The 14,928-nt window shown below is 35.3% G+C and overlaps 1 protein-coding gene across 5 annotated transcripts in view; it reads left to right on the top strand.

Moving 5' to 3' along the window:
- WWP1 (WW domain containing E3 ubiquitin protein ligase 1) overlaps positions 1-14,928 on the top strand; it is a 57,315-nt gene that overhangs the window by 34,320 nt on the left and 8,067 nt on the right. For all 5 annotated transcript variants that reach the window (XM_068185528.1, XM_068185511.1, XM_068185520.1 and 2 more), the window contains 10 exons: positions 2,326-2,677; positions 3,929-4,024; positions 4,636-4,810; positions 8,119-8,173; positions 8,268-8,352; positions 8,447-8,575; positions 9,536-9,608; positions 9,701-9,772; positions 10,747-10,835; positions 13,474-13,633. In XM_068185528.1, the coding sequence (XP_068041629.1) occupies positions 2,326-2,677; positions 3,929-4,024; positions 4,636-4,810; positions 8,119-8,173; positions 8,268-8,352; positions 8,447-8,575; positions 9,536-9,608; positions 9,701-9,772; positions 10,747-10,835; positions 13,474-13,633 (1,286 nt within the window). The remainder of the gene's footprint in view (positions 1-2,325; positions 2,678-3,928; positions 4,025-4,635; positions 4,811-8,118; positions 8,174-8,267; positions 8,353-8,446; positions 8,576-9,535; positions 9,609-9,700; positions 9,773-10,746; positions 10,836-13,473; positions 13,634-14,928) is intronic.

Genomic DNA, 14,928 nt, shown 5'->3' with positions numbered 1-14,928 from the left:
TTTTTTTATTTGAAAAAAAGGTTTTTTCGTTTTTGTTCCTCTGGATCTGATAATGACTGTGCTTTGTAAGCCTTTTGTTGTTTTTCAGCTGTTTGGGAGAGATTACAGTGATAGCAGAGAAAAAATAAAACTGTAAATAGAAATAGGCAAGTTGTTACTAAGTGGTAGAACAGAGATTGTCAAACTCTCTGTAATAGACTGGAAAATGTTGGTATGGTTGGAAGATAACAGAAAGAATTATGAACTTTGAAAAGTAATAATTTAATTAGGTCTTCTCTGAAGCTTTTCTCTATTTGGAGAACTTTAATTTGATTCCCCTCTCTATTTAGCTCAAGGCTAGAGGGCATTGCTCCCTTTTTCTTCAACAGAGAGAGCCATTTGAAATCTGTACTAGGATAGGGTAATTGAAAAATAATTTATTTGTTCAAGTGGCAGTATTGATGAAATCATCACTGACCTTGCACTGAGGCGTTGATAAAGGAGAAATCAACTACTGTACCAGTGGGAGAAGATGTTTTTAAGGCAAGGCATAAAACAGATCGCTGGCATTTTTTGATGACACCTTTTTTTTCTCACTATTTTGCTTTAGCAGGATTATAATTTTATGTGGTGTTGCCAGAATTGCTGTTTTAGGCATAATTGGTGAAGTAATCATCTGATGTAATGTTTTATACATCTGTTTTGGAGATGAACTTACTAAGAGAGCAGATGATTTTTTCATTATTTTGCTTCTAACTTTATTATGTAATCCTATTCACTCTTTAGTGTGGATGAGTTGAATTTTTTAAATGGAATTTGAAATTTCAGTTGGCTTTTTTCTTGTGTAAATTAAATTGTTGGTAGCATAAGGAGAAATTTGAGGAAACTTGATCAAATTGTTCATAGTTTTCATGTCATGCTGAAAAAATATGAAATCTTCATTTGTCTTAATGAAGTTAATTTCTTTTGTGCCATCTGGAAGCAGTGTGTCTTACCCTGGAAAAGTAGTAGTGCCTTTATAGAACTTAAAAATCTGTTGCCTGTAAAATCATGCTCATCATTATGCATATCAAGAAAATTTATATGGTGCAATGATAATTCCTTAAAGAAACTGACTTGCTAATTTAAATTCTGATGACAGAATTATACAAGTAAACTCTTTAAAATAATGAAACAACATTTTATTGGCACTAGTGTAGGATTAAATTTTACAAATGTGTATCAATAAGGTTAAGAGTGTAGAATTATATTAGTTTCAGTCCTTAGCATGGTAAGGTGATAATATACTGTACGGTAAGAAAATTCGTGGAAGCATGTGTTGCATATCCTTAGTCCTTAGAAAATTGTTGCAACTACTAAGTACAAGCTACTAAGTATAAATAGAATTATCACTGTATGATGTTGATTAGTGGTGCAGAAAATGAAAGTGCTGAATGATGTTGCACTGCTTTTTATAGGGCCTTGACTTTCAGTGGGTGTCCTACAGACTGCTGTACCTGATGTCTTGTCTAAGTTAGACAGGATCTTGATGTGCTGAGATACTGTTCGGTTAAGCTCTGCAGATGATTGGTGTATTGTTTGCCAAGTGGGCTTGGGACTAATAAAGCCTTCTTAGCATCCTTTGTCTACTAAATCCATGCCTGCTTTAAACCTTTTATGAGATTGTGCTTGCTTCACTTTGATGGCATTTTTATTGTTCTAGAAAAGATAGAATTGATTTGCTTTGTGATTCTGAAGTAATTTTCTTCAGTCATTGAACTATGTAAGTTGTGTTAGCTAATAATAGTTTTAATATTTTAATCCCTCTTTTGGAAGGGGATTTTTTTCCAAGTCACACAGGTTTAGGGTTAATTGTAGGGTTCGGTACCTCAGCTCTGAAAAAGACATTATCTCTAGGAAATGCCTCTTAGTTTTCCAAATCTCATAGAGTAATCTCTTAATATTTGTTTTCTTGTCATACATCAAGATTCTTTTTTGAACTTCAACGTAAGTTCAGAGTTTTAAAAAAGGCTCTACAATTTTGTGGAAAGCAGATGCTAATCTAGACTGAGGTGCAACATTGAGTTGACCAAGACATGAAGAAGCCAAGAAATAACTTTATTTATATATGTATATATAAAAATATATCCCTGTGTAACAGGGAAGTAGAAAGAATGGCTTGCAAACTGTAAGTTTTAACTGAAGGCAAGTGTGTTGTGACTTTCTGTCATCTTAGCCAACAGTGGTGCTTATGGCATACAGGTGCAGCTTAAATACATTCCTTTCAAGTTATTTACTCTGGAAGTTGGTTACTTGAAAAGTAAATCTCATCAGATTCTGATACACAAATGTTATCCCATTTCTCAGTTAATGGTGAGTCATCTGCCTCTGCACCTGAAGCTGGTAATTCCTCTGTCTCTGAGGCTCCAACGGGTTCAGTCGAAGCTCCTGTGTCTTCAGCAGATTGCACTAATGATACAGCAGAACCTCAGTCAGCAACAGAAGCAACTAGTTGTTCTGAAAGCCACAGTTCTGCATCACCTGTTGTATCTGCTGGACTAGAACCTGCAGCTGCAGCAGAGTGTGCTCAGCCTAATGCTCGAAACAGCATAGCAGCAGACGCGGCAAAGCCGAGGGAATCCTCCTCCACACCAAGTGCATCTGCAGAACCCGTAAGACACCAGCCTGGTAGTGCCAGTACAGAACCTTTGCCACCAGGGTATGTTGTTTTGCTTTAATGCTGTCATTTTGTGTCATCTAAATGTGCATATAAAGAAACAGAAACTTAGTTCTATACAGGGATTGTCAAATGCAGGTCAGCTGGCTGAGATGGGGTTATTTGATCTAAAATGAGACTTGTATTGCTGCTATAACTGGCTACTTTTGTCCCAGAAAGTAACAACTGATAATTGATTTGCTGAGATGGTATTGTGATCTTAACTGACAAACTCTTGGGCATTATGGATTTGAAGACTTTACATTTGATATTTTCAAACTTATTTGGGCCGTAATTCATTATTCCTTTGCTCCTTAGTAGTAGGGACCAAAGCACAAAGAAGTGAAAATGACTAGTCTATAAATGCTTGTAGGTGCTTGTTTTGTAAGAAGGAGTTCAATAAGGTTATAGTTAAAAATAAGATTTGATGTGTATGTAGGTATGTACTAAGAAGAGCTAAAATATTTTAATTTTACTAGATTGTTAGAAATTGCTTTAGTAGTCTTTAATAGTAGCAGGCCTACATTTTTAGGAACTAATTAAGTGTTTATGTAAGAAAAACAAATATATATCAACTGCAGAAAAGCACTTCAGCTTTTCATCTAATGTTTCTCCTGGTTTCCTTGCCATTTATACATACTTTTTTTTGCATTATGGCAGTTCTCAGCATTATGAAACTTCAGCTCTTGGCCTAGCTCCATCTTCAATGTAAGATTGTTTCACAAAACAAAGTAATCCCCAGGGATATCAGATATAGAATTCACTAGGATAGGAAATAGAAACAGAAGAAAAACAGCTGATAGCACACACTTTAGGTTCACTCTGAATGATGCTGTTTGTTGGCTATAGGGAACAGAGCTTCAAAATGTAAACACTCTCATTTTTTGAGATACATGTACTTGGAAATACAAAGAATGCATATCTGTAAGCACTTTTGAAATTAGGTTTTTTTAGCATCCAAGCTTTGAGCAGATAATTAATTGACTTTGTTCCAAACTTAAATATAATAGAAAAATGCTTGTGAATATTGATGTATGGTGATCATGTGCTAAATCCTTTAGAGACATCTTTATGGTGATATCAGTTAAATAGGAAGTAACTGATCTGTGTTCTGGTGTGAATTTTCTTTGTTGTTCAAGAATGGGTTTTGGACCATGGTATTTTCATTCAATGCCAAGGTACTTTTTGTCTTAGTGGGAAGTCCCAAGGAAGTATTTGCATCTTCACTTACGTGCAAGTCTCTTTGTCTTGAAGGTGGGAGCAAAGAAAGGATCCTCATGGTAGAACCTATTATGTTGATCACAACACACGAACTACAACATGGGAAAGACCACAGCCCTTACCTCCTGGGTAATGTAGACTTTTTGAATTAAATATGATAAACTTACTATAATTTGTTTGTTCTTGCTGGAAACAAACAGCAGGTCATCAAAACTGTATTCTCTATCATATATTAAGAGATTCTAGCTTTCATTTAATAATATTAATTATGCTGTTGTTACAGTAATGTTGATATTGGCTATGTCACTAGTTTTGATCACTGGTTCAAATACAGCTACTAAAGTATTTTGTTCCTCCTTTTAAACTTAATTATGAAATTATGCATATTTGATCGCCTTCATTTAGGTGGCACCACTAAGTGCACTGGTTCCAAACTTCAGATTTCCCAGCAAAGTGCTCTCTGTGAAGTCTGCCAACATTACTTGTAGTCACAGGTGTTTGCAAAGTTAAAAATGAGGTGACAGAGAGCTGAGCAGGCAGTTGCTTGAAGTCTGTGTATACTCATTTTGGTTGTTCATCTACCAGTTAAGTTGAGGTGCTTTTGTGTCCTTTAGAAATTGAAATCATGCCTGGTACTCCAGTAGTTCGTTCAAGTACCACCTAGGAATTTTGCATACAGAGAAATTTGGTAAGTAACACTACTGAAAGAATTAATTGTTAAGATTTGTGTTTCTTGAAAGCTGGGAAAGAAGAGTTGATGATCGTGGGAGAGTTTACTATGTGGACCACAACACCAGAACGACAACGTGGCAGCGACCAACAATGGAGTCAGTGAGGAACTTTGAGCAATGGCAATCACAACGGAATCAACTGCAGGGAGCTATGCAACAATTCAACCAACGATACCTCTATTCGGTAAAGTACACAAAATTTGGAATAGTACAGAGGTATAGGTATAGTTTTTGTTCTTTAACTTTCAAGAAAGGGATTTTGTAACTATACAAGCATATCTGTTAAAAGATGTTTAGCATTAGTAATTTAGCTTCTGATTATTTTGAGAAAAGTTAAAAATCATCCTTTTCTTTGGATGAAAATCAGAAAGTACTTTCAGGCAGAAAATACTCCCTTCTGAATTTGTTTCCTGACTTCAGCTTTGTATACCACATTTTACATAACATTTTTAATGCCAGTAGTAAGAGGTACAACTAAAACTGTCCCTTAAACTGAAAAGAAATGTAAATGCTGTTAGGGGTCATTTTGAGCATTAAATAGCCTTAAAAACTATTTAGGTGATTAGAATTCCTTCATTAATACAAGTGGCAGTTCTTTTGCTTTGAAGGTTATACATCTGGTTCAGTTCTGGAATTTCCTACATGGTTTTCCATTTATCTCATATGGTTGCTTATTTCTGCCTGAAGAAAATATGAGTAGCTTCATAGAGAATATTTCTTGAGTCAGATTTTCCCATCTGTGACTGGATAAGTGGAATAGTTGTTTCTTCAGAGTTAAGAATGATGGTGCCTGTGTGTCACTGTCACTCTAAACACTTTAAGAATTGTGCATGTCTTCTTAAAAAAATTATCTGATCCCAGAAACTTTGTAAGTGATATGCAGAAAGGCTGGAGTGTTTTAAAGATGAAACCTTTGAAGTGCAAGTCTAAATAGTTCTTGGAATAGGACTCTCTGCATGTGCAGACCTAAGTTTAAATTTGATGGGCTTTATTCACACACCCCTCTGAAGTAAAGGATGCTGCAGTATTACATTTAAAAATTCTCTACCTCTCATTATTGAATTAGACATTATATCTTGTCACTAGCAATAGCATAAACATGCATCACCACTAATTTTCTGAAATCCTAGGGCTGTGCATCAAATTCAATTTGTTTTATGCAATTACAGAAAAGTAGAATGGTCAAGGCTAGAAGGGACCTCTTAAGGTTATTTGGTCTAATGTCCCTCCTCAGGAAAGGCCACCTAGGACTCATGTCTAGCCATGAGTCATCCAGGACTAATGTCTTGTAAATATCTCAAGGATGGAGACTCCACAACCCCCCTGGGAAACCTGTGCCAGCGCTTGGTCACCCTCCCAGTAAAAAGTGTTTCCTGATGTTTGGAGGGAACCCCCTGTGTTTCAGTGTGTGCCATTGCCTCTGGTCTTGCCACTGTGTACCAGTGAGAAAAGCCTGGCTCCATCCATTTTTCACCCTCCTTCAGGTATTTAAACACGCTGGTAGCTTCTAATGCAAATTCAAGAATCACAGCTGAAGCACATAGAGCCAAAAACTCTTGCTTGACCAACTTTGTGTACTTGTGTGCTACTTTGATCAGTTGCATAAGACAGCTGTGAAAACTCTCACTTCTCTGATGCCAAGATTTTTTTTGGGGGTCTAGATTTATCCTTTGGTGAACAATATATTTTTAAAATTAAATTATATTGCTTCCTTCCTGAAAGGATAACCCTTACTGAAAACCACAGACCCATTCCTTAAAATGTCTCATCTGACCTTAGAATCAATAAACGGGGATTTGTGAGTGAGACAGAGTATACTTGAAGGAAAAGAAAAGAAAACTTGACTGCTTGCATCTCTTTAGAATTCTGTTTTCTAAGTATTGCATCTCTTATACAGGTAGAACTCACAGTTTATTGAGGGGGAAAATCGAAATTTTATTGAAGAAAGAGTGGTGTTTTCTTTTTTGCTTTAGTGTGCTTCTGTATACTTTTCTTCTAGAAGAGTTAAGGTCAAACTATAGCTACCTTTTCATGCTCTGATGACATACCAGGACTCTGCCTATACAGCAGTTTGAGTGAGACTGTATTTTATTTTTTGGGAAAAAGTGGATGAATACTTTCAGTTAGAGATTGCTTCAATTACCTTGAGTGGTCAAAGCTAAACTATGTCTAGAAAGAAAAGTAGATGGGATATGGTTATTTGAATTACTTTCATTTTTACCTGGATTAATTTATTGTAGGCATTTTGGAAGTGAATCTGCCTGGTCTTTCAGTATGTTCTGTTAAATACACAGCTCTGTGTGGCCGGTAGCCACGTTCATATCCTTGGATCCATTAAGACAGTTGGAAATATCTGAACTGTGCCACCATTCAGTTCTTTGGCAGACAGCTTTATCCTTTTGTGCACTATTTTTTTACAGTCACCACAGAGAAGTCTTTGGTTAGAGGATTATTGTGATTGTGTGGTCTCCTAAAGCAGAAAAGACTAACTGCATTTGCTGCTGAAATAAAGATAAATTCTCTGTTCATGTGTAGTAGTAGCTGGTGGTTGGAGCAACTACACAGCTTGATTTTGAGCGTAGCTAATGCGTTTCCTTCTGATCCTTGATCTATTTCTCTTTCAGAGAAAAAATATCATAGATTTGTTTTGCCTAAATTTGCTCCTGTAAACTCTTATTTGATATTTTTGTATTGCAAGTGCTATATAAAGCAGTATTAGTTCCTAAGACACTCTTTAAAAAACACAGCTTAGTTCCCCTATATCAAAATTCCATTCTGCACCCACACACACACTAAAAATTAGAATCCACAAAATTTTAGGGGTGGATGCTTTTATTTATTAATCAGAACATGGATCCTATAGTCTCTGTGATTTCTGCCTTTTATTTTTATTTTTCCCATGCTTTGTGTTTTTGGGAGCTTCTTGCGGACTTCTGCAAGGTTACAGTATATTATGAGTTTAGCATGTGTTTACATAATAATGTAATCACTATTTTTTTTCCCTTCTAACCTTGCTGTATGTTGGTATAATTTTATCCATCTGCATATGAATGCAGCTGCATTTTAAAAAAGATTACAATGTTCAAAAATAGCCAAACATCCAGGGAAGTTATCATGTATTGAGGAAGTAAAACCCCCTATGTTGGCAGTAGTCACTGTGCTTAGAAATGTTTATTATTGTAAAACATGTTCTTAAGCAAGAACTTAGTGTTTATCTGCTGATACATGCTTCCTCAAAACTTTTATAAACTGCACCTCTTTGTGTGAGCACTCAAGTTTGCTGTGGGAAGGGAAAAGGAGGGTACAATGCATTGATAAAAATATCTTATTATCATATAATCTAAGTTTCTTTGCAAAACCAGATTAAAAATGGCACGAGGAGTTTTTTTTTTTGCAGAATGAATAGTTGGACTAGTGGTAATCTTTGAATACAGTGAGAAAATAATACGAATAATATTTGGCCTAACTGAAAGTCCTCCTGTTTTTAAACAGGCTTCAATGTTGTCAGCAGAAAATGATCCACTTGGGCCTTTACCACCAGGCTGGGGTAAGTTAAATAGCTGAGGTTTTCAGGAAGTGGCAGTTACAGAAATTTGGAATGCAGTTGTTGTATAGTGGATTTTTTTCTTTTTTTCCTTTAGAAAGAAGAGTGGATTCAAATGATAGGGTGTATTTTGTAAATCATAACACAAAGACAACACAGTGGGAGGACCCTCGAACTCAAGGGTAGGTGTGTATAATGACTGTGCAGATTCAAAAGATTGTGCTTAATTCTTTTATATTGTGATATGGGGAAAAAAGCCTGCAATTTCTTTTGCAGTTTACAAAATGAGGACCCTCTTCCAGAGGGCTGGGAAATCAGATATACCAGAGAAGGTGTCAGATACTTTGTTGATCACAATACGAGAACCACCACTTTCAATGACCCTCGTACTGGGAAATCTTCTGTGTAAGTGAGAAATTGAATACATATTTGAATGTTTTACCTTTTTATAATCAAATAGTGAAGTTTTCTCATACTATAAAATGATCTAACTTTTAGCTGGAATTGCATACTAAATTATGAACAAGTTTTTATATTACAAATGTAATATATGTTAAAATTTTATTTGTGACTTTATGTATGACACATACTTCTCTGTACTGCTCTGATGTTCAAGAGTTTTTATATGCTTTTGAAATATCAAGATTGTAATAATTTTATAAATAGAAATGTACAATGAGGTGAACTTGAATAATGAACTAGTGTAACTAATAGTTGCATTTTTAAAGTTAGCAGCAAATTATCATTATGAGTATTGCTTATAATGAGACACACTCTACCAACAGTAATGTCTAAACAAAGTAGTTCTGAATACTTCTGAAAAAATTTCCATGCAAACCTTCTTTTAAATATTTTGATTACAAGTATTGACCCAAGCTATAGTGGCCTTCTTAATGTGTTTTGTACGGGGTAGGGTGTACTTCTGACAACATAGTGATGACTTATCATTCAACAAGCCTGTAGAATGTTGCACTAGAAAGTCCTTCATAGTTCCAGAAGCAGCTGAATTTATAAAGCCCAACTTAGCAGTCTTTGTCTCAGTGAAAATGATAAATTAGATGTCTCTCCTTTATGTGACTTGTAGTTTTTACACGTTTTGTAGGGATTTGATATTGCCTTGATCTTGTATCTTTCTATGAAACTTGGTAAACGGACTTGCAAAAAAAAAAAAAAAAAAAGGGGTGAGAGATGGTGGAAAAGAAGACTGGCATTCCAAAACACCAAACCACCAGTTGCATGTGATCATATCTTACAATAACAATTTTTGTGTGTTTTTGAAATCTTCATGCTGTTTCAGTACTTCAGCATTAAAAGTATTATTTGATGTCTGCATGTTTAACGTATCTCAAATATGTTTCCTTACAGAAATAAAGGGCCACAGATTGCTTATGAGCGTAGCTTTAGGTGGAAACTTGCTCATTTCCGTTACTTGTGTCAGGTACTGATTTAATAATTATTTATTTATTGAAACTATATGAGTTTTTACAAATGTATGTGCTGCCTTGTAATGTTATTGCCTTATGATTACAGTCCAATGCACTGCCAAGTCATGTGAAAATCAATGTATCCAGACAGACTTTGTTTGAGGATTCCTTCCAGCAAGTAAGCCTGCAAAAATTATTGTGTTTGTTTATCAAGACAAAGCAGAAGAAAAAAAATGCCTGTAGCTAGTTCAGACTAATGGTCCTTCGGGCACAGTAATCTTCCTCTGGTATTAGCTAGTGGGGGTTTCTTAGGGAAGACTGTAAGAAGTATTGTATATAATAGTTTCACTATATGATCTTTCATTTTCCTGCTGTTTACAATTGAAATGCTTCTTGAGCTTGAAGTGGTTTCTGAGTATTTTAATAATCCTCAAGGGATTTCTCTTCTATGAGCTTGTCTGTGCTCCTCTTGTGAGCTTTTTGCATCTACAGCCTCCTGTGGTAGAGTTCATAGCTTAACCTAGTGTGGCATCAGCCACGTTGGATTTGCTTTTCTGATTCCTGTATGTATTTAGATACGTTACAATATGTTGTTTTCTCCAGTTAAAACTGCTTTGTCCTTCAAAGATTAAATCTATGTAATTGAAGCTTACAGTCCTTGAGCTCTTACAGTCTGCAGCCAATGAATGATGAAAATTCTTGCTGCTGTCACCACAAGCCTTCTTGCAGGGATTCTCTATAAGTAAAAATTATATTATAAATGAAAGTATATTGAACTTAGTCTGGATTAAATTATTTATTTTAAGTGATTTCCCTAAAACAAAAAATCATGTATATCAGATGAAGTGCCTTTTAGCCTGTTTTCACTGAATAATGACTGCCTTAGGAAGAGTGTAAAAACAGGGTACCCATACAGCATTACTTCCCAGATATTCCTTCCACTTGCTAGCAGTCTGCTGCTCAAGGGTCTGAAGTCCAAGTTGGTATTTTTGTGTGTAGTTCATTGATTGCTTGTTCCATGAGATGGTCTACTTGCTTTTCAAATTTGTGTAACATTTGACATACATACAATTTCTGTATCAACATAAATTAAATCTGAATGAGTGATGTGGTAACAATGCATAATTTATAACATTAATTTATTTTTAATAGATTATGGCATTAAAGCCCTATGATTTGAGGAGAAGATTATATGTTATATTTAGAGGAGAAGAAGGATTGGACTATGGTGGCTTGGCAAGGTAAAATAAATTTTCTTAAATTAGTTTTTATTTTTTAATAGCACTCTAGCCTTGATTTCTCTTGCAGTCTGACCCTAGGTACCTTTTTAGTCCCTCTAAATGTATTAAGGAGGTGGAACTGGCAGCACTGGCTATTGTCACAGGTTACACTTTCACACTGGTAAAACTATGATCTCAGTTTTTCAGTTCTTTGACAAAGAGTGATGTTTAAATTGGAATGAAATTAATTGCTCTGTCTGAGTTATTTCAGAAACTTACTATCAGAAAGCTAAATTTTCCTAGAAGCGGGGACTGTGGGAAAATAAAGTGTTCTGCTTATTTGGAAAAATGGCAAGCAAACACCAGATTGGGGCTGATAAGAACAGAAAGGAAATAAATGAAGGGAGAGTAGTGCAGGCATGAAGGAACAACTGACAGACTATGTTTGCTCCACTGGAATATGAAACAGCTGGACTACAGGTTTTTCTAGAATCTGAAGTGGAACTCAGAGGGGAAAAATCTGATAACAGGAAAACCATAGACAAGATTTCATTTCTTGACCACAGAGAATACAACCACTGACTACTGCTGCCAGTTACTTCAATGGAATGTTATTGCTAGGAAAATAATTTCAGTACTACTGTTCATCCAGGGAAATGGAAAAGGTCATAGGTGATAGAATTTTTCTTGTTAGGTTGTTTTTGGGGTTTTTTTGTTTAGTTTTTTTTTTTTTTTTCTTAATATGTAAAAATGTTCTGGTTTGGTTTTTTCTGGTTTTATGTAGCTTCTTGTGTTAAAACTGAATTCAGTGAAAATGTGTAGTATTTATAAGCAAGCAAGCTTGCCTTTGAAGGCTGAGCTTGTTTTGGGTACGTGGTGTTTTACTTCTGATTACAGTATCACATAGATTTTTGGGGAGTGATTTCAGGGAGGAATTCAATTTTTGGTTGGCATGGGTTTTGTTTAGTTGGGGTCCCTATTGTGAGGGTCATAGGTTTAGGATGGGAACTGGAACAGTTCATAGATCATTCCATAGAAAAGATGTTAGAATAATTTTACTGAAGCGTGTTAATCAAAGAAAGTAGAGAATAAATAAATAAATAAATAAATAAAACATAAGCAGTGTAGTTTCATAGTTTCTTAAGTCTTGCCCAAGATTTTTTTTATGTGAAACTGAGAACCAGCCAGGATCTCATCGTAACTTGAGCTGAGAGTTAAGTGACACTAAATAAGTGTTCACGTACTAACAAAATACTCCATTAATACAAATATAGATCAGCTGTCTCTCAGCAGACTAAACTCAGTGTTCCCATCAGATTTTTACCTTGCATGTAGCAGAACCAATGTGACATTATGCGCTGTAGCAAGTTTAACTGTTGATGTGAAAAACTCATTGCTCCTGCAACTTCTTGTTAATGACTGATTTAGTTTATTCGTCCCTTGTTATCTGACTTGTTCTAATTTAAATGCCTATTAAATTTGATGCTTCTGTGTAGTTAATGTAATTGTCTCAGTGTGAAACTTGCTTAGAATGCTGTACAACATTCCAGTGCTTACTTGGAAGATACATGGAACCCTGTTAGGGTTATTGGATCCTGGCTGCCTTTCTCTGTTTACTGTTTCTACTTGGCCTTTGGGTTGAAGTGTATCATAGTGACTCATGATCCATGACTTGAGTTTCATGGCAATATTAGGAGAAACATGACAGCAAACCTCATTTCTATTCCTTGATCTTGAGTAAATACAGGGATAAAAGAGGTGCCTCTTAACTGTGACAGCTGAAAGGCAGTCAGAATGGAATTCAGTCCCTACAGTTATTACAGGACAGACTTTCAGCTGTTTTTATGGGTCATCCCTAGGCCTGGTTGTTTAGTACCAAACATTTATTGTCTGTTACAAAAGCTCCTGAGTATGTATGACTGTTCTGAGGCCTCTGCAAATACCATATGCAAATATTATAAAGCAAAAAATATTATCAAAATCACCTATCTGAACACTGAATACCAGATTCTGATATTATTCCGAGTTGAAAAAATTTAAGGTGGTGAAAAACATGTATTCATTTAATCTCAGCAAAAAGATACTTTTACAGTGTCATGTCATGTAGGCTTAACCAATGCATGGTAATTTGTTAAACTACAGTAACTCAGTGTGTGTTTTGCTGTCAGACTGGAAAAGCAAATGAAGTGTGCTGAGGTTTCAAATAGTTTTGTTTTGTTTTATCTAAGTTATTTATAATAAACATGGAATAATCTGTGATTTGTTTGAGTAAAGATGTGAGTTGTAGGCAGTAAAGCAGGCATGAGGAGGGTAAATGCTGTGTACTAGTTGAGGCACATTTTTTCTGTGTAAGAAAAAATGTTACTGATAGGCAGCTAAAACCTGTTCTGTGAGAGTGTGTTCAAGATTAAAATCTTAGCTATAATTTCTAAACTTTGGAAACCATGATTTTCTAACACGATTTGGTCTGATAATTAATTTTCTATATTGAAGAAATACATAATACCATATATTATTCTGTGATTCTAATACAACACTGTTTATATTATTTTTCAAAGTTTGCATATATTTTGACCATTTTGCTGGTTACCTAAGGGGAATGGTGATAAACATCTGTATTTGATGGTTTTTATGTGTATACATGTTTTTTTTTCCTTAGAGAATGGTTTTTCTTGCTTTCCCATGAAGTACTGAACCCTATGTACTGCCTATTTGAATATGCTGGCAAGAGCAACTATTGCCTGCAGATAAATCCAGCATCAACAATCAATCCTGACCATCTTTCATATTTCTGTTTCATTGGGCGCTTTATTGCCATGGTAGGTTAGATTTTTAAGGTTTTATATTTGCTGTAGCTATACATTTACTCCTGAACAGTATTTGTTTGTACAATTACTAAAGGTTATATTAATCTCATAGAAATGGAAGATTAAGGCATATAAGTTTATTGAGTCAATTCCCTGAGAGTTAAGTCTCTTGCACACTCATGTTTCCTGGGAGAGTGATCAAAGTTAATATGATGCAATATAATATTTTATTTTCATCAATTGGATGTGTGTACTTAATGCAAACTGGTGTCTGAGTGTCTGAATACTGATGCTCTGAAAAATGTGACTAATATTTTGTGAAAAAGGCTCCTCAGGTGGACCTGGTATACTTGAGAATATTTGAAAAAAATGAGTTAGAATGTTTTGCAGAGTACACTGGGCCTTAATTTAAATGTATATAAAAGTCAGATACTTGAGGATACCAGAAGCTGTCAGGGAGCTGATTCTCTGCCATCCGATTTCTCTTAATCTACAAGCTGATCAGGCATGGTGTATCATTTCTTTGGTATCACTGAGTTGGTCTATGGTGACTCCTGTTCTGTCACATTTCTTTCCCTCCATGTAGTGATACAGTCATCTTTCCACATAATCATCATGTCTACAGGTAGTTCTCAGCAACATCCCTCAACCTGGTGAATACTGAAACCAAAAAGAGTAGATACAAGTGCATTTTCATACTGAAGAGACTATTGTCTTGTGTTGTTCAGACTTTTTGTACAAAATTAGAATAAACACAAGCCAAGTGTAACATAAATGAAAAATACTTTCAAACTTAAAATAAATTAGATATGGGTGTTTTCTTAGTTCTGCTTTTCTTATAGATGCTTCTTAAGAAATGTATTCAGCTATGACAATAATATGTCTGATTTCAAGCATTTTATGGCTGAGTTCACAATTTTTGTGCTATCATGAAAATTTACCTCATTGGGTTTACACTTTCAATAGGCTGCCACCCTTTTTCTTTATTTTAGAGTCCTCAGCAACTTATAGGGCTGCTTAGCAGGAAGGTGTGGTAAAGCCAATTAGGTGCTAGAGCCAGTGTTTCTTTCAGCTGGTGATTTTTGATCTTGTCTGTGAGAAATGCTAACTTTAGGAAAGCTATTTTGTAACAGTACAGATCATAGTAGAGAACCTAATCAAAGTAATTAATGTAGTTAAAAGACAAACTTTGATTTCCTGAAGTATTTTTGTGTTTATATTTTAAATTCTCTAAGCCGGGCAAGAGAGAGACCCGTGTAATGCTGCCTGATGTGGTCTGTTGCAAGGTTTGAGTTTTCATGGTTTAT

The sequence above is a fragment of the Anomalospiza imberbis genome, chromosome 1 (genome assembly GCF_031753505.1).
Source record: "Anomalospiza imberbis isolate Cuckoo-Finch-1a 21T00152 chromosome 1, ASM3175350v1, whole genome shotgun sequence".
NCBI classification, from domain to species: domain Eukaryota; kingdom Metazoa; phylum Chordata; class Aves; order Passeriformes; family Viduidae; genus Anomalospiza; species Anomalospiza imberbis.
Note: the sequence above shows the minus strand (reverse complement) of the source record. Positions and strands in the feature narration are given on the sequence as shown.